This window comes from Parasteatoda tepidariorum, chromosome 10 (genome assembly GCF_982258835.1).
Source record: "Parasteatoda tepidariorum strain Cologne lab strain chromosome 10, Ptep-v5.0, whole genome shotgun sequence".
Taxonomy (NCBI): domain Eukaryota; kingdom Metazoa; phylum Arthropoda; class Arachnida; order Araneae; family Theridiidae; genus Parasteatoda; species Parasteatoda tepidariorum.
In genome coordinates this window covers 103804876-103825008 of record NC_141764.1, presented here as the reverse complement: position 1 = coordinate 103825008, position 20133 = coordinate 103804876, and the positions used below count along the sequence as shown (strand labels likewise).

Here is a 20133-nt window from a genome sequence, read left to right as displayed (position 1 = left end):
CTTAGAAAAAAATTATCCAGAAGATAAGGAAACTCCTGGATCAAGTATTGGGAGAGCTTTCGCTTCATGGAAGACTTCTTGATGTAAATAACCCGCATTTGCGTTACATGGAGAGGAAGACCACGGAAATCTTCCACTGCTAGCCTGGCTGCAAGGGGACTCTAACCCATAATCCGTTTACCACTAAGGATATTTTTATGTCAGCACTGTGGTCAGTGCGAGCTGGGTACGCTACTCGTATCTACCATCGATCGCTGGGGTTCGAACCCAGGTCATCTCATTGAGAGACAAGTGTTCTACCCCCTGCGTCCCCCTGGTTCAAAATTGAACTTTCAAGGTTTATAAAAATTCAAAATTAAAGATATAAACAACTTTCTCTAGATTGTGGAAACTTTGATCATCTATTATTTCATACGAGCTCTACTTATCTAATCCAAATAAAATTATTATTATTATGAGTTATTTATTTATTTATTTGCTTTATTGTTTCAGGAATCTATGCATAATGTTCCTAAGACTGTTCTGGAAGTCTCTTTTGATGCAAATAGTATGTTACTTTTATAAATGAAGTGAGTTTGTATGAGCCATAGGTGAGTTATATGTTTTTGCCCACTTTTATCCGTTGGCATCTAAGCTAGCAATGAAAATGACTCTAATTGTCGTAATGAAGAAAAGCCAGCATTCTATATAAGCATAAAGAGTGTTTGTGAGCAAAACTTTTAACAACTTTCTTAACTAACTTTTTGGGGCTGATAAAAATGTTAGAAAACTGAAAATTATTCAATTTTTAATGATTTTCATAGAAGATGGGGTACCGAGGCTCTTTCACCAAGAAAAACAAGAAGTTTAAGTGCTTGAAGCAAAGGTATACTTTTAAACTATTACACGTACTACACCATTTTGCCGCAAATAATTATCTGTGATTTATAACGGATGAAATATCTTAAATAATTTTATAATTATTAAACTTTTTAAAAAAATGTCAATTTGGTGTTACTAAGATGAAAATTTTCAAAGTTAATAAATAAGTCTAAATTTTTTCCAAATTTTTATGAGCTCTGATAATGCACCGTTAGAATATATTTTCAAATATTGAAAAATCAAGTGAGAAACGTTTCGTAGTTTTACAAAACTGTGGCTTTTTCCATAGTGACGTTTTGTGCTATTTTCAGAATTAGCTCAGATGGTGCAGGCTAAAGCTGATCTCATGAATAACTGTTGCAAACTCACAACATTTATGAAAATAGCATATTATTTTGAAACAAAATGTTATTTCAATGAGAGCCTTAAATATGTATGATCTATTTGTGAAGATTGTTCTTATAAGTCTGAAATTATAGCTTTCATTTCGATAAACTCAAATTATAGCCTTTTTATCTTTTTCTTCGAGTTAAAAACGAGTAATGCGTGGCTTTTTTTTTGTCCTTTCGGCATAAAAACTTCAAAGAAATAATAAATTTGTCTGGAGAAAGCAATACTTACAAAAAGGATCTTCATAGAATTGCAGACACAAAGAGGAAAGCAAAAATCCTGATGCAGGGCCAAGTAATTGAATTGTCATTGAAGTGGCTGAAAATATATTAGTAACTAGTCAAAAAATTTTAAAGGATATCTCTTCACACATTATTTAGGATGAAAATGAAAAATACCTTTATTAGAATTTGGAATTTTTAGAAACATCTGTGACATACTTGAGGAGCTTTGTGGAAGAACCAGGTAAGTGGCATTTTATTGAACTAGAATAAATTTGAGTAAATGAGCTCTAAAGTTTATACGTTTTTCTTACTTCGCTCAATATTTATGTTTTTAAGTATATTTGTGAAGAGAGAGATAACTCATAAAAGTTCTCAGTGTATATTTATTTAACCTTCACTAATTTATAAAAGAGAAGTTTTGATGATTTTCGTGTGTAGAATCTGCTTGTTAAGATGAAGGATTTTTAACTCTTAATTTTATTTGAAAAGCTAAAATACACATATATTTAGACTTATATTCATGAAATAAAATTTCAGCATCCGCAATTTGGAACAAACTGATATAAAATTTTATTTAGCTTTGTTTGTCAGGAAATCGCCCAAAAACAAATCAGAAACAGTCTGAGCCGGTATGTATCGTTTGGAAAGACTAGAGTTTAGTAATTATTGATTTGAAAAATATTTTTTTAAATAACGCAGATAGTGATCAAAGTGTTATATCATATCATTACATCTAATGGTATGTCAAAAACTAAATAAAAATATTTTGTAACACACGAAATATTTATAGTTGCCGAAATGCATAAATTATTCGCAAATTTTCCATTAAAAATTAGCAGTTTTATGCAAAAATGAACTTTTTCTAAAAATTTATTATTGGTTTATAGTGAACTCCCGGATATAGTGAACGAAATGTTTGGTCCCGTGCCTTGCTATACACGCATAATGTTGATATAGTGAACCAAAAAAGTGAGGAAGTTGGATATAATGAACTTTTTTCTGTCTTCGACTGATTTTTTTTGCTAATAATTTTGAAATTTCTACTTCAAAATAAATACATATGCCGATTTTTAAAACCATCTATAGAGGGGAATGTAGTGATAAGCATTTTTTCTTGTTTGCTTCTTTTATCTCACGTTCCCATCCCTAAACAAACCAAGCAGATGTTTCCAACCCAGGCAGATGATGCACGTGTAAGGTGTCAGTGGGATCAATATGCATTTTCTGTCAGAGGGAATGAGCAATTATTCATTATTGGTCAAAGGGTTGGACACTAATATATGTTGATAAGGCACTCATTTCAACTCCTTTTTGCTCTCAGTTCAGTTAGAAAAACTTCTGCAAACAAGTGTCTCAAATTTAACTATGGCGAGCAGTAAACGTAAGACGTTCTCCTTCGATGATAAAATGGGCATAATCAGAAAAATTGAAAATGAATGCAACCAAGCTGATATTTTCAGGGAATATAAACTATCCAAATCTGCAGTTTGTAACATATGGAAAAATAGGCGATTAATAATTTCTGCTCATGAAAAAAATTTGGATGGCAGAAAAAAGTTAAGAAAAGCAGATCACAAGGATGTTCAAGAAGCATTACTGAAGTGGTTCACCATTCGAAGAGGGCGCAATCTTTCAGTATCCGGACTGATGTCGATGAATTTGCTAAGTGATTTTATGAGACTATTTTTATGTGCTCGTATGGCAAGTTAGACATGTTTAAAAAACGGAATAACAGAAATTCAGGAAAAATTTTCTGAGAGTCGGGAAGTGTTTCCATGTCTGATGTTGAGGATTGCTCATCAGCTAGAGATTACTAAATTTTTTTTTGTACGCTAGACAAAAACTAATGAAAAATAACATATTTTTGGCTACTACATAATATTTTTCAGTCAATTATTTAAATAATGTGCAATAAAAGGGAGGAGTTTGGGAACAATTTGTTAAATTGCCTGCGGAACGGATATAAAGAACACCCGGTAATAGTGAACCGAAATTTCAGTCCCTGGATGGTTCACTATAGCGGGGTTCGACTGTATTTATAAAACCGTTTTGAATATTTTTTCTATCTCGATCGCGATTAGTTTTGAGACTTTCATTTTTCTTTCTAATTTAGGCTATCATTTCACAAATTTCCGTCGTTGAACAGCCAATTCTTCTTAGACATGAATCTAATATAAAAGAGAACACCTTGCTTAAAGAAGCAGATCAAATTCACCTTTCTGAAAGAATTTTTCTTAAGTGTAACAAATCAGTATTTACGCCAACCGGAGGTAAAAGCCACGAAAACCTCTCATGGTTAGCCCGATGCCGATCTGTCTTTACCAAAGTATAATCTACATAAGCAATGGAATCTCTTCGGTCATCATCAATCTCTGTGATTCGTTCATATTCACTAAAACGATGCACCATATCGATTTTTATGAAAAAGTTGCCTTTTGTTTTGTTAAATTTAAAAGATGTAGTCTTAACATTTCGAATTTAAATCTTAATATTTTAAGTGTGCCACACTTTAGAAATTATTGAACAGCTTCTTGGCATTTTTAATGTAAAAATACTAATCCAAAAAAAAAAAAACTTTTTTTGTTGATAATACTGATTCTATGTTATTTCGTGCTGTTTTGTTACTTACAATTCATATTAGTATAGTTACTACAAATAGGTACTGTGGAAATAGGTTTATTACTGTCCACCGAATAGAATAAGTACCGGGAAAAACTGCTAAATTATGGAAATTTTTGACAATCAAGAGTTGGCCACGAGCAATAACATCATGTCTAATGACACTGATTATAGTTGATTTTTATTTTGATACGATACATTTCTAAAAACATGTTTTGCTTAACCAAATAACGTAAAACAATCAGGAAGAACAGCAAGTAATAATAAATGAAGAAACTGGAATTATTTTAACTTAATTGTATCCATCAGTGCATCTCTTTCAATTTTGTGTATGATTTCGCTTTATTGACCGATTTATTTAATATTTAGTTTTTTTTTCCGACCCGTACGAAGAACAAGTATTCATCTAGTTATAATAATAATATACTGAACAAGTTTCATAAGCACAAAATAATAGTTATTTGAACGCGACTTTAATCAGAAAAAAAATTACAGGCAATGTGTTTGAAACACAAAATATTACGAAGGAGGAGAAAATAAAATTATATGAAGCCCTTTAAGAGCAATTTTTTCCTTCTATTTTCTAATTATTGATTCGTAAAAAAATCCGCATTATCAATCATGTATGAAAATGTATGAACTCCCTAACGTATGGAAGCTGCTTTTCAAGTTTTCCATTTTCTACAGAGAAAGCTCGAACTCCACGCGCTTTACCATTCAGTGCCAAGCAAGTAATGTTCTAGGGTTGTTTGTTGACTATTTGTTGCAAAGTCATTTACATGGTTCTTCCCCCCAAAGAATATTAAAATAGCAATGATGGCACAAACTTTGTTCTTCCACTGAGTATCTTTGGAATTAATAGATTTAACAATATCAGTGAATGTTTTTTATTTAAATAAGACTAAAATAAGAGCTTATTCCGAGAAACTTCAATTTTTTTTAAAAAAATGTCACTTACCTTCACAAAGCTTTTTTATCTAAGACACGTATGTTTTTGAAATATTTATATTCTATAGAGTTTTCTGCTTTATATCCTCTTTATGTTTAAAATCCTTGGGGATTGTTTAAATATTACATAAGTATATTTTTGGTAATTTTGAAATCTTAACCCCTTGTCAGCAAAAATGAGCTAATCGCGCATCCCAGCCATGCTTACGTAAGGAAGTTGAGTGAATTTTACCTTAACTTTTACTGTAGTAGTCAATTTCTTTAGGATTAAATTCATAAAGACATAATTTTGCAAAAAACAAAATTTACGCTTCTTTCCATTTTATAAAATTTTGAGCAGAATATTCCATGAGAGTCTTTGGACTTTAAAACTCTCGAAGTTTGCAACTTTTCGAAAGAGGAAAAATTATATTTCTTGAAATTAAACTTTTATTCCAAATTTGAAATCTATTTGTAAAACTTATGAAATCTCTAAGCCTGCTTCATATGAAACTTTTGAAAATAAGAACATTTCAATGCTTTACGTTAGCATTGCTCATCCTTCTTCTCCCTTAAGTAAAATTGCAAAGCAAAATAAGTCAGCAAAATTAAGCAAATTATCATCAAAAATTAGCAAATCCAGAACTCCTTTTTATTTGTTAACAGATTATTTTAATATTCTTTTTAACGAAATATCTGATTTAATTACTTCCTTGATAATGCTGTGCCCCACAATACAACAAAATAGACTTTCATTTGTCTTCTAAAAGTTTAAAAATCAAGATATTATACATTAAAAATGTCTTTAATAATTTTAAAGCAAAAAGAAAATAGCCAAAAAAAAATTAAAATATCCGTCTTATTAGCCAGAACAGATTGAAAAGAGATTACAACGGAAACCAACCCAATGAAAACAATATTCATTACAATGATGACGATATAAACATGAAACTTCAAATAATTATATATATATATATTTTCAATTTTTTGAATTTAGGTATTATAAAAGTGGAAAATATCTGCTTTGTTAATTTATACGATAAAAGAAATGATTTTAATCTTAATATTAATAAACTAATTACTTGGAATTCTATTGCTTCTAGGAGCATCTATTTAAATACCACTTTTAATGAAATGATCAGAATTAGAAGAATATGTATTAATATTTATTTATCAAAAAAGCAAATCGATAAACTATTTCAAAATTTGATAAAAAAAAACAATGGATACCCAACTAAAGTAATAAAATTTTATATAAAATCATTGAATTAATCGTATATTTTTGTGGATATATTTACTAAACATTTTCTTTGTTAATTTATATAATTTTCCCATGTGCAAATCCATATCTGGAAAATCCATTGCCAAAATTATTTACTAAATAAATTCTTTGTTAATTTGTATAATTTTTCCATGTGCAAATTCATTTCGGGAAAATCCGTGGTTAAAATTATTTACTAAAAAATTCCTTTACTAAATAATTTCCTTTGTTAATCTACATAATTTTTCCAAGTGCAAATCCATTTCGGGCAAATCCGTGGCTAAAATTATCTACTAAAATGTTTTCATTGTCAATTTTTCCATGTGCAAATTCATTTCGGGCAAATCCGTGGCTAAAATTATCTACTAAAATTTTTTCATTGTCAATTTTTCTATGTGCAAATCCGTGCTAAAATTATCTATTAAAATTTTTTTCTTTGATAATTTACATAATTTTTTAATGTGCAAATCTATTTCGGGCCAATCCGTGGCTAAATTATTTGCAAAACAGGCAATTTATGTTTCTCTTTTCTATTTTATATTTTTTCTTAAATAGACATCTATTTTCTAAAACTATTTATCGTCAATTTTTTTAAATTATCCAGTATAATATTACCTTGCGCACAACCATTTCGGGCCCCTTCATGTTAACTAACAAATCAATGCACAGAATAACAAATCACTTCAGCAGTGCAGTAAGAACGGCACTTTAAAACCCTCTAGTTACACTCAATTTGCGCTTTTGTTTTCATATTTTGTAATCTGGCAATCTTGTTTCGAAAACATTTTTAAATCATTCTTAAAAAATTTCCCGTCCATGTAAGTACGTCTGATTTCGCTACTTGCTTTATAGTCTATGTCTTATACTGTTTTTTCTTTTTCTTTTATTTTATTTTCTGTTTTTACATGTTATTTTTTACTTATTGTGTTCTATTTTATTTGTTGTAATTTTTGTAAAAAAATTTTTTGAGTGCTCCTCATTGTATTGTATTAATATATTTTGCTTTGGCTATATTGATACAATATCATAAAGCACTCTTTTTTGCGGATATAATCGTGTGGGCGGATGAAAAGATTATATCTTTTTTTCCGGTTTTTTTAACTAAAATTTCCTCCTTTTTTCATGTGTCTATACTTTTTCTTTCATATATATATATATATATATATATATATATATATATATATATATATATATATATATATATATATATATATATATATATATATATATATATATATATATATATATATATATATATATATATATATATATATATATATATATATATATATATATATACAGAGAGAGAGGGGGGTTAAGTGTCCTAAAATAATGGTCGGTACTATAATCACAACACATCCCTACAAACAAAGTAAGTTTCAATTGTTTTATAGCACTGCAAAAATTACTACACTGATTTTTTACAGGCGGGTTTTCACAACAAATGCTTTTAACGTGGATTTTAACCCAATTTAAAACCATCCAAAGCTACCACACAGTAATATCCGGACACTATTCATCTGCACAATAATCAAATATTATGTGTATAGGAAATTAAAATTACCAATACTTACCGAAATACATAGCTGTATTTTTCTTCTTGATATTATCGTCTAAATACGGTGTACCAATTGTATAGAAAGCGTTGACGGCAAACCCTTTCATAAAAGTTCCAATAAAGAAAATCGTCACAGCCGTTAACGTTGGAAACTTATCACAAAAGTAATCCTTCTCTGCCGAATCACACAGCTCGAAATCTGTCCTATTTTTGTAATGGTCCAACTTGGACACCTCCCGTATGGCGCCGTACAAGAAATACGGAGAAGCCATCACCAAAGTACTGAGGAAACCTATCATCAACGCTAAGGCGATGAACCTCGGCCTGTGAGACTTACCGCCAAAGTAACCGATTAGAAATCCAAAGCATATGGGACTTATTTCTTCACCTATCATAATAATACCCGTCACTTTGCTCTCAAACGAATATCTTTTTTCCAAAGTCGATATACAGCCAATGAAATACGTAAAAGTCGCACCGTTCAAAAGTCCTAAAAGTCCGTTGTTAACCAGAAATGCTTTGGGTGTGTTGAATTTTTGAAGCCACGATGGATGAAAGTTCCCGATTCCACAAGTGGTGTCCTCTTTTTCATTCTGTTCGTCCGATTTGATTCTTTCTAATTTGAAACTGAGAGCCAAGGAGCCTCGTCGATCTATATTTATAGACATTTTGAATTTCAATTGTACAAATACAACTCTATCACGATTCTACAATTCACAAATACGGTTTTTTTAACGATAGAAAATTCAGAAAAATAATCACCAATTCTCAATCTCCAAATGCATAAACACAACTATTGCACGATGTCCAGAAGCACAATCATCGATCATCAGTCGCATTAAAAAGCTATTTTATGATCCTTGCCATTGTACGAAAACAGCTATTTCACGATTACATAAAAAACTATCTCCTTATGTAACTATCTCTATCAACTATCTCTGCACTCCGGTTTTTTTCCAAATCGCAAAGATCATTACCACAGCAGAGAAAATGTATTACAAAACATTATTAATTTAAACTCATACAACCCTCTAACTAAAAGCTTTTTATTGGAAGGAAGATGGAACAGACACTTTCTTTCTTTTCAAGCTGTCTATAGAAAGATTTACTTTATAAATAATGATTTTTTAACATAACACAAAAACCAGTATTTGTTTTCCTCGTTAAGACATGAATGGAGAGTAAAATATCAATGCCTCCAACTGAGCGTTATTTTCGCTTTTGTTTAAACTTTCAGGAACAAACGCTGATGCTTGCGTAATTGTCCTTTTATTCCTTTTGATATTCCATCATCGCGTGATAATTTTGTTTTAGAGCGACAAAACAGGCAGATGAGTTTTCCTATTCAAAAGTATGACCTTCTATGCGGATTTAAACAGCAATTTTCTTAAGCACTCGAAAGGCCAATTCTATAAAATGATTAATAACACCTTGTGTCAAGACTGTGGACTTCTATTACGTGATAACTTAGAAGCTGTTCTCGAAATTCATCAGCAGAAAATTAGGCTGTAAGCAATTTTTATTTTTCCGTTTTTATTGTTTCACTAAAAAATAACTTTTTTACACGAGATTGCAGGAGCAACAATAAAATTTAAGCAATATTTACACCTTTTTTGCATGTTTAGAAATAAAAAAGTGTTTTAAACTGTTTTATTACCAAAATGAAATTCATGATTGAGTCAAAATTGAAAGAGAGAAGACAAAATAAAGATCTAAAATTTAATGATAACATTTTTAAGGGTACTACGTCTACTGATATCGGTAACAAAAAAGAGCAATTAATGAGGAATTCATGACTGCATAAATAAACAGATATGAACTGTAAATAAATCAGTAGTTTCAAATAATAGATTACTGAAAAGTAAACTTATTTCAAGAAAATGTAAAATGCAGATGTTGAACTCTAGTGAGGCCAATAGGTATCTGAAACGTGGCTTTTATCCCACAAAATGGAAAATATACTAAAAAATTTTGAATTTTGAACAATTAGAAAAATCTATAGAAACGTTACTGAAAATAGCATAATGGGAAAAAAATGCAACCATGAAATAGAAAAATTAAAGGAAAAAAAACCCATAAGAATAATCAAAATTAAAAGAAAACAGTGAAATGCCAAAGAAAATCATGAAAGGAAGGTTATATAATAGTAGAAAAAAACCAATACTTGAATCAAGTTAAGGAAAACTTGAAAAAAAACTGGAAAAATAAATGTGGGGAGGGAGGAACGTGAAACTCCATCGTAGAGAAAGCCAAAGCTCACGAAGGGCTGTAAAGCTGGGAAAGAAGGTAAAAATCATTTACCAATAAGAAAATTTATTTAATATTCTCTTAAAAATAAAAACTAATCGTTTCTAAAATTTTGTTTATTCATTAAATAATGAATCAATTGAAAAAATGAAATTCTTAAAACTCGAAATCTAAAACACGAGAAGTAGGTCGTAACATTTTTTTAATGAGATATGGTTAAGAAAATTTCGATTTAATGAAAAAATATTGATAACACTGGGGAACAAATTTTTTATTTCATTTCAATAAATGCTTGATCCTGCTCTATACGAGTGTGGAGATTTTAAATTAGATTTGCTCCTAAGGCCACAGACTTTTTTAATAAAATTTTTTTGTCTATTAATTGTCGACATATACAAATTTAAAAATGCTGTACATAACAGGGGTGGAGTGACATAAATGTTGCGACAAACATCTAGGAGTTAGGGATGAATATCAGGATAAAATCTGCGTAGAACTCTTTACCGGAAATGTATCTGTATCTCTCCAAATGTTTACTTTGTTATTTTGGTTGAAAATTTAGAAAAAGAGGAAAAGCAACAATCAAAGGTAAAGATCTAGTGATCCAGGAGCAAATTTTGTTTTAAAACATATTTTAAAAAAATAAATTTGATTTTTATCTTACCGATTTTGAAGCAGGATTATCATACGAAGGCACTTCTTAAAAAAATAATCAAAGATCAATCAAATTATTGCTTTCTTACAGTTCCATAGAGGGTTTAACTTGTATAATAGATAGTTTTGTAAGTAAATAAATAGAGGGTTTAATATATGTATAATGAGATAGTTTTGAAAATTAACAAATAGATGGTAAATTTCTTTTCAAACTATTTAGAATCTTTAAAGTCATAGATTTAAAACTGACATGTGGTTTCCATTTAGGGGGTGTTACATGTTTAGCTGTATTCCAGCTATTTCGAAACTTAATCACCAGAAAAGTTCTTGAAAATGATGAAACATTTGGAAAAGTGACTTTGATTTTCTTCTAAAAAAATGTTTTTCAAACCAAACTATCTCAATGTTCTACCACAAATGTATTTTGCCATAATTTTACTTTTACATCAACGTGTTTCAAATTCATGTTTATTTCAAAATAAAAAAATATATTAGAAACATCTGCTAAGCAATGAGTACTTAAATAATTTCACTTAAAACATTTATCTGGTAATAAATTGGAAATTCTTGGTTGCTCAGCAAGGAAGACAAATTTTATACAATTGAGCTGAAATTTCGTAGAGTTAGTTCACGAAACGATCAAAACGCTTTGCGCATGTGTCATGTGCGTCCACATTCACGTCCATTGCGCAGTTAAAATGAAAATTATTATATTTCCTCCTGTTTCATAAAACTTATGACTTCAACATGTTATCAGTATTCTCAATGTGTTATTCCATAAGCCTATAAAACACACAATAGTTTTTAAAGGGGGCGACAGAATTACTTACATCAATTTAAATAAAACATATTTTCGGCACATGTAGCTTGATTTAAAATCTAAATATCTATAATGGGAGAGGTGTTTTTTTTTGGTAACATACAAATTAAATGGGTAACATAGAGGTAGACTAGGTAATGTGTAAATTGCCTGTAAAATTCGCAAATTAACTATTTGAAGTGCTAAATAAACCGATTTTTAGCACTTCAATTATTTTCTGAACAGAGATAATTTAAACCCTTACTAATGCTTAAAAAAGTATAAATACTTACCAAAATACATAGCTGTATTTTTCTTTTTAACATTATCGTCTAAATACGGCGTACCAATTGTGTAGAAAGCGTTGACGGCAAACCCTTTCATAAAAGTTCCAATAAAGAAAATCGTCACAGCCGTTAACGTTGGAAACTTATCACAAAAGTAATCCTTCTCTGCCGAATCGCACAGCTCGAAATCTGTCCGATTTTTGTAATGGTCCAGCTTGGACACCTCCCGTATGGCGCCGTACAAGAAATACGGAGAAGCCATCACCAAAGTACTGAGGAAACCTATCATCAACGCTAAGGCGATGAACCTCGGCCTGTGAGACTTACCGCCAAAGTAACCGATTAGAAATCCAAAGCATATAGGACTTATTTCTTCACCTATCATAATAATACCCGTCACTTTGCTCTCAAACGAATATCTTTTTTCCAAAGTCGATATACAGCCAATGAAATACGTAAAAGTCGCACCGTTCAAAAGTCCCAAAAATCCGTTGTTAACCAGAAATGCTTTGGGTGTGTTGAATTTTTGAAGCCACGATGGATGAAAGTTCCCGATTCCACAAGTGGTGTCCTCATTTTCATTCTGTTCTTCCTCTGCTTCGACCTTTTTTAAACTGAGTTCTAATGATCCTCTCCGATCTTCGTTTACAGACATTTTAAGTACACTAATTCGGTTATTTCATAATCTGTAAATTCACAAATGCCGCAATTTTATGGCATTGAATATCACAAATACGTCCGGTCTGTAACTGCACTAGTATTTCTATTTTCTGATTAGCAAAAGCTTTGAAACATTTCCTCATCTTCTGGTCTACAAATGCAGCTATTTCACGATTTGTTAGATTGCTAATATGAAACAGCGAAAAGATAGATGCTGCCCAATTTCCATTTACACCATTTCATATCTTATCCAAAAAAAGTTCACAAACACAAATAATTAAATCTATCTCAAAATCTCAAACACTATCTCAAAATACCATTATTTAAAGAAGTCCTTCCTAAATAATATCATTCAGAGAAAACGTAATTGAAAAATATAATTCATACGCACAGTTTGCGTTCTAAAAATATTTTTGACGATTACCTTATCATTTTGTGGCGTAATACAAAAATAATTTCTTTTTCTCGTTAAGGCAAGAATAACGAGAAAAAATATCAATGAATCCAACTGAGCGTTGTTTCCGTTTTTGTTCAATGTCCCATGTTTAAACCATCATCGCTTTCAGGAACAAACACTGATATTTGCGCCATTTTCTTCTTCTTCTTTTTTAAATTTGTTTCTTTTCATATTTCGTCGCATAGCTATGATAACTTTGTTTCGATGTGATAAAGCAAACCGATGAGTTTTCTTATTCATATGCTTGACCTTCCATGCTGACAGAAACTTTCTTAGCACTCAAAAAGCCAGTTTTATAAGAAAATATTATTTATCTTACACTTCATGTCGAGAGAAATGCAAAATTCATTCGTATGTTCTGATTATCAGCTCTAATACTTTTTAAAAGAAAATCAAATTTTTTAGTACCATTGATAATTTTACAGTATAACGTGAAATAATTTATTCTTAAAACAGGAACTGTGTTCTTCCAGAAATTTCGTTTTTAAACCAGTCAATTGAAAAAAAAAAAGATTCGATCAGGGTTCTCTTTATATTCTTGGACACCCAATTAAAATATTAAAACTTTATTTCCTTTCAAACTAAATGAGACCTCATCATTCTCGACTGCTCAGTGTGAATCAATGCTTTTCTTCACGAAAAGTTGTTTCTAGTCAATGCTTCAAACGTAATACTTCATCAATTTTTAAATGCTCAATTTCATGCCTCTGAGAATATACGACATAGTAAAACACTCTCTTAAAATATACGATATAACGATAGAGTAAAATACTCTTATTCGATACAATATAAATAGTAAAATTCCTACTATAATTTTTATTTTTGAAGAATTAAATTTAGAGTTAAAAGTGGGAAAAATAGCAATTTTATACAAAAATACATCTAATTCTGCTATATGCATGAAATTTATGATATAGATATGAAACTATAACAAATGTAATATTATAAGTAGTAATTTGGTTATCAGGCATATTTTAAAAAAAAACAGTTATCGGGGAGTTTTCTCTGAGAAAACCCAAATTTCACTGAGAAATAGATGTAACAAGGTTTCCTTAATAAAATAAAATCCCCATTATTTTTAGAAAAAAATTATTTAGAAAAAAACAATAACTGACTGAAAAAATAGTTTTGTCTGGATGTTTTCCAACCCTAAAATGAAACCCAATTGAAATTTCAGAGAAGTTTTGAATTTACTTGGCCAAATTTGCTTAGCTAAGAATGAGTTGTAAATTTTTGGGCATCTAGATATTTTGTTAGAATAAAATTTTTTATTATTAATCTTTATGAAATTATTTTTTTTTCATTCAAACTTATCCTTATATAAAAAGTATTAGTTAAACCCTTTTTAAATTAAATTATTTCTTTTTAGTCTTTTAGCGCTTCTAATCAATTAAACTACGATGCGCTGATTTTTCCTTTGTTAATTTCATCATGTACGCATATTAATGTTTGATAAAAAGGGGACTACGAAGTATATAGAATTAAGACAAAATTTATTCTAATTTAAACGCTGGTTAGCGATGTTTTAATTTGTTCACGCTTCATATGGGCTTTCGATTGTATGATTGATTTACTTTCGATTTGATTTTTCAATAAAAAAATCTCATTCTTACTTTTGATATTAATTTAAATTTTTTTGATTTTTATAACCAATTAATCACAAATCGAAACATTCAATTCCCCTTATGTCAGCCGGTGCCCAACTGCGCAATCGCTAACATAAAAGTGATCGCGATTGAGTGATTAACTACAATAATTATTAAGCATACTCTTATAATTAAAAAAATAAATGCCATTCCTGTTTAAACACATAACATATTTGAAGTTTGTATAACAAGCAAGACTGTAAAAAACAAGAATATGTACTTATCATACTAAGAAAATGTACAGGGTGTTTATAAAGTCCCGGACCCATTTTGATGTTTAATAACTCATAAAATAATAAAGATAGATTAATATTAATAACATAAATGGTTAGATAGACTCAAAAAGTTCCATGACCCTTGTCAATGAACTTCCACGTGTGCCCCCTTCGTCGCACGGAGAATAACAAGTCGATAGTCAATTTCACGCCAGGTAGCGGCAAGCATGTCGGCATCCACAGAGGCTATTGCGGTTGTAATTCTGGCTTTCAGGTCATCAATGTTTGACACGATCCTCCTGTAAACATTGTCCTTTATAAATCCCCAAAGAAAAAAGTCCAGCGGCGTTATATCAGGTGATCTGGGTGGCAAAGGAATTGGACCTTCTCGCCCAATCCGGGAAAATGGTCATTCAAAGAACTACGAACGATGATACCCCAATGAGGTGGTGCACCATCTTGTTGCAAAAAGACATGCGGCCGAAGCTCTTCTAGTTGTGAAATGCGAAGTTTTCCAATATGTCTAAGTATACGACTGATGAGACCGTCTTTTCTGCAAAAAAGAAAGGCCCTATGACTCGATCGTGCATTAGTCCACACCACACATTAACCTTTGGGGAATCCCTTTGTATCTCACGGTATTCATGGGGGTTTTCAGATCCCCATATGCGCACATTATGGTGATTAACAATGCTAGAAACATGAAAGGATGCTTCGTCGGAGAACATTATGCGCTTCAGAAAATCAGCAGCATCTTCTATCCTTCCTGCCATATCTGTTGCAAACGCCATCCTCCTAGGCCTATCGTCCGGTTCCAAACCTTGAACAATTTGAACTTTGTATGCATGCAGTCTTAATTGCTTCTCAATAACCTTGTACACCGTCGAAATTGGCACATCCAATTCTCTTGCCGCTGATCTCACAGATCTTCTAGGATTGTCTAAAAATGTTTGTCTGACACGCTCAACGTCAAAATCACTTGTGCAGGGACGACCGGAACGCTTCTTATCTGCAATACTTCCTGTTTCTAGAAAATTCTTTTTCCACCGCAAGATGCTGCTTTTGGATGGAGGTTCTTTTTGGTAAATTCTTCTGCAATTTCTCTGTGCTTGCACTATCGATTTTGTTTCTATGAACCACCATAAAATCTGTGCTTTCTCTTGTGGTGTATGCATTCTCCTTAATATCCGCTCGAATAAAACATCACATAGAAAAGTTCTACATAGAACAAACACATCAAAAGTAAACATATCATTGCAATAGTTGCCAAAAACAAAAGAGAGAAAAATGCAATTAATAAGCAGACGATATTTAGAAAAGCACAGATATTTAGACAGGAAAATGAAATTATCTGAAATTAACCACACGCGCAGACAATATTTACAAAAGTAAAGATATTCAAATCTGAAAAGGAAAATATATGAGTTATTCCATCAATAAATGCCATAAGTTTGCTTATATCTTCATTATTTTATGAGTTATTAAACATCAAAATGGGTCCGGGAATTTATAAACACCCTGTATATTCAAGAAATATTATGACAATTACTTAATGACATACAACTATTATAATGATATGCAGCTTCTCTTAATAATATAAAGAGCTTTGTATCTAAATCAGTTTATCTAAAATTTCTAATAAGCTCCACAAATTGAATTCGAAGTATTGTTACATGTTGAAATATCTTCTTGAGATAAAGTATAGTGCTAAGAAAGAAAAAAAACAGCAAAATAATTTTTGTTCCAATAACCGCATTTGCATAAACTACTTTATTAAGGGTTCAAAAAAGACCAATTCAATAGTGCAGATGACATTTTAAGCTACAGAATCAAACGAAAAACGTACTTTCGCAGAATAAACACATTTTTTTGTGCGGAATTGGATTTTTGATGAAATACAAAAGAGCAGTGTTTTTAAAATTTCCTTTCTGTAGAATTTTTTGGTTAAAAATTCGAATTTAGTCATTCAAAATTACCTTGTTAAAAATGCACCTTGTAAAACTTTTTTACTCAATTCAAAAATTTTCCACAGTTGTTATATATAATACTTATTCAAAATTATTTCGTACATCTTTCGAAAAACGAATTTTATAATTGTGGGAATTTTATGATTCCTTTGATATAGCGAAATACGCAAGGAGTGAAATTAATATTAAGTGACCCCAAATTGTGATCACTCTCCTGACTAAAATATTGGAACACTATTTTTCAGAAAAATTACATTCTTGTGTCAATTAGTTAGTCATAATCAAATTAGTCAGGTCCTCGAACCATTAAGATTGAGTACGTTGAAATTAAATCATGAGATCAAATGTTATCCAGTTTCTTGCACTCAGTATACTTGCCTTTATCATTAATATTTAATTGGTACAAATTAAGCACGAATGAAAAATAACAGATAGAGTAACAGTTGGCCTAACTTGTAGTTTAAAATTTTATTGGACTAAAGAGCTGTAATGTTTATGACGTTAATACTTCAATAATTCCACGTTTGTAAGCTGCATTTTGAATAATTAGATTTAAACTGCCCGAAACTTACAAGTTTGTTTGAAAAGGTTGAATGTTTCAAAAAGTTTAAATGTGAAAAGGATGATTTATTTCAGAAAAAAAAACTTTTCATAAATACTTTTAGAAAAAAAAAAAAAAAAAAAAATTGCAGTGTATCTGTATTTTTATAAGACATAAAGACTTCGTGAGTTTTACTGGAAATTCTTTGGTATAGGTAGATTTCCGTGGATAGAATTTGAAACTGACATTTTGATTTAATTTGCTTTGAAGTTTATGTTGAAATAAAGACTAGGCATTGGCATAATTTCTATCCAAACGATATAGTTTGACAAAATCTATTAATCCCTGATTTAAACTGTTTTTTCATTAATCTTCTTCTAGTTGGCGATTAAATTTGCTATCGAATGGCAGGTGTTTCAAATTTTTCATCAGCTGTTATTAGCTAGATGCGCTTGTATCCTTCTTTCACTCGAAAACCACTCAAAGACTGCCTATTATTACCTATATCAACTGATACATACATATACAAAATAAATTAATGTTCAACAGTCTAATAAGATTAAAATAGAAACTATCTTACAGATTTCGCGATAACTAAAGCTAAGTTTTAAAAGCATTACTAAAAATATTAATGTCCATAGAGTAATGGAAAGGAAATGATATACGGATAAGGAAATGATAGGGCGGATAAGTCGAACTGAAAAAAATAATAAATAAATAAAAACATAATGATATAAACTGCTTTCGCATTGTGGTTGGCGCTTTTTTATTTTTATTATTTATTTTTATGAGAAAGGCAGAGAATTCACTGTGTTTTAGTGAATTCACATGAAGATACAGATTTCTTTTGGAGTCTCATAAGATTTTGAGAAGAGATTATTATGCACCTGCAAAATATTCCTAATTCTATCATTCTTCCTTTTTTTGTATTTTCTGCCCCATTGTTATTCCTTTTGATTTTCATTCGGAATTAAAGTTTAAATACTAAAGTGGTCTTTTTTTTTGTTATAAAGTTAACTTATTATCCTACCACTTTCCGAAACATTTTACAATGAACATAATTAATTCAGAATCTAACCTATTAACTTTTATAGAGTTAAATTAGCACAAGGGAGGAACAAAATAATGGAAACACTTCTACACCAATACATTTTTTTTTTCATATTTCTCAAGAAATAATTAAAAAATCATTTTATAACTTCAGAAGTGTTCAGATCATGCGATTTCTTATACTTCTCAATGAAATGCAAAGCTTTTAGAGATTTGAGGGCCAACATTAAATTACAAACGGAAAATAGTGTTTTTAAACACCCCATGCCAAAAAAATGTAGAATTAAATTTGCTACTTTTAACCGTTGCTTCAGTTATTACATGCAATAGTTGCATAAAATTTCTTAAACTCAGCTTAGATATTCATGAAAATTTGGACATTTTTATAAAAACTAATTTCTGTCTAACGCTATTTTGCTATAGCTTCAAAAACATTCAATAAAATCGAATTACATTCTTGCAGCAATTTAAAATTAATTACAAAAATATTGCTTAAAAATTTTAGAAAAACTTGTTTAAAACTGCTCAAAACATTAAAGTAGTTCTTTTATAACGCGCATACGCGGAAAAAAAAACCTGACATTTTTTTTCCTTCATAATTTTGTAGTGAATCGTATTTAGCTAATAATGAAATTAATTAATTTGAATAACTTAAGAATATAAAAAGTTTCAAGCAATTTCTTTAGCTTTCTCACCTTTTAAAACAAAGCTCAAAATGATAATAGGCTTTCTACAATTATTATTTTTTATATCAAGAGGCAAAATTAAATAACAAAAGATAATTCGTTACAATAAACCTTTATACGCCGAAATATGGTTGTATAAAACAATCGAAAGAAAAGATGCTTTTATGGAGGATGATTGCCGGTGTCATTTTTAAAAACTCTTGTTTAATAATACGAATTTATATTTGTGGAAAACCCTTGATCATTTTTCTTATAAAAAGTACGAAACTACAATGGCTTAAAACTTCTTAAATTTTTAAGATATTCAATTCCTTTATTAGTTGCGAAATACGATTTTCTACAAAATTATGAGCGAAATTGTTTCCAATTTTTTCTGCACATGTGCAGTATAAAAGAGCTACTTTAATTACTCATATCTTCCGCAGGTTTTAAAAAAATGTTTCTGAAATTTCAAAGCAACAATTTTGTAATTACTTTTCAATAGCTCTAAAAACTTTATTTAATTTTATTGAATGTTTTTAAAGTTATAGCAAAAAAACTTAAGACAAAGTTTTTTTTTTTTTTTAAATGTCCATATCTTTATATATATCAAAGCAAGACTTACGAAATTTTGTGCAATTATTGCATAAAATAACTCAAATAATTGTTAAAAAGTTGCAAATTTATTCCTTCATTTTTCGTCATAGGGTGTTCAAAAACAAGATTTTCCGTTCTAAAGTTATAAAATGATTCTCAAATCATTTCTTGAGAAATATAAAAAAATGTATGAGTACGGAAGTGTCTCCATTATTTTGCCCTACCCCAGTATATTCACTTTTATTAAAAGCTTTGCATACAATTTTCTACAATGAACAATTTAAAAAATAATATAAAATTTATGGAATATTATCAGGACTTTTTCACTATTTCTAAGCAACCTGTTTAACATAAAACATTTAACCAGTTTTTTTTTTTTTTTTTTTTTTTTTTTTTTTTTTTTTTTTTTTTTTTAAATTAAGGAGGAATTTAAAAAAAATTGGGAAGGAGTTGAACCCTTATCAAACGAAATGATTAAGTTTAAATTTTATCATAACTAGAATCGGGA

General features: G+C 30.0%; 1 protein-coding gene across 3 annotated transcripts in view; it reads right to left on the bottom strand.

Moving 5' to 3' along the window:
- Nucleotides 1-13095, bottom strand: part of LOC107441394 (solute carrier organic anion transporter family member 74D) — a 43421-nt gene extending 30326 nt beyond the window's left edge. The window contains exons 1-2 of one of the 3 annotated variants that reach the window (XM_071184365.2): nucleotides 11834-13095; nucleotides 1483-1569 (exon numbers count right to left, since the gene is read on the bottom strand). In XM_071184365.2, coding sequence (XP_071040466.2) covers nucleotides 1483-1569; nucleotides 11834-12482 — 736 coding nt within the window. In that variant the 5' untranslated portion in view covers nucleotides 12483-13095. Of the gene's footprint in view, nucleotides 1-1482; nucleotides 1570-1649; nucleotides 1741-7856; nucleotides 9155-11833 lie in introns of those variants that run through there. The other 2 variants (XM_087153557.1, XM_087153558.1) reach the window with 2 other exon arrangements.
- Between the last annotated feature and the right edge of the window lie 7038 nt (nucleotides 13096-20133).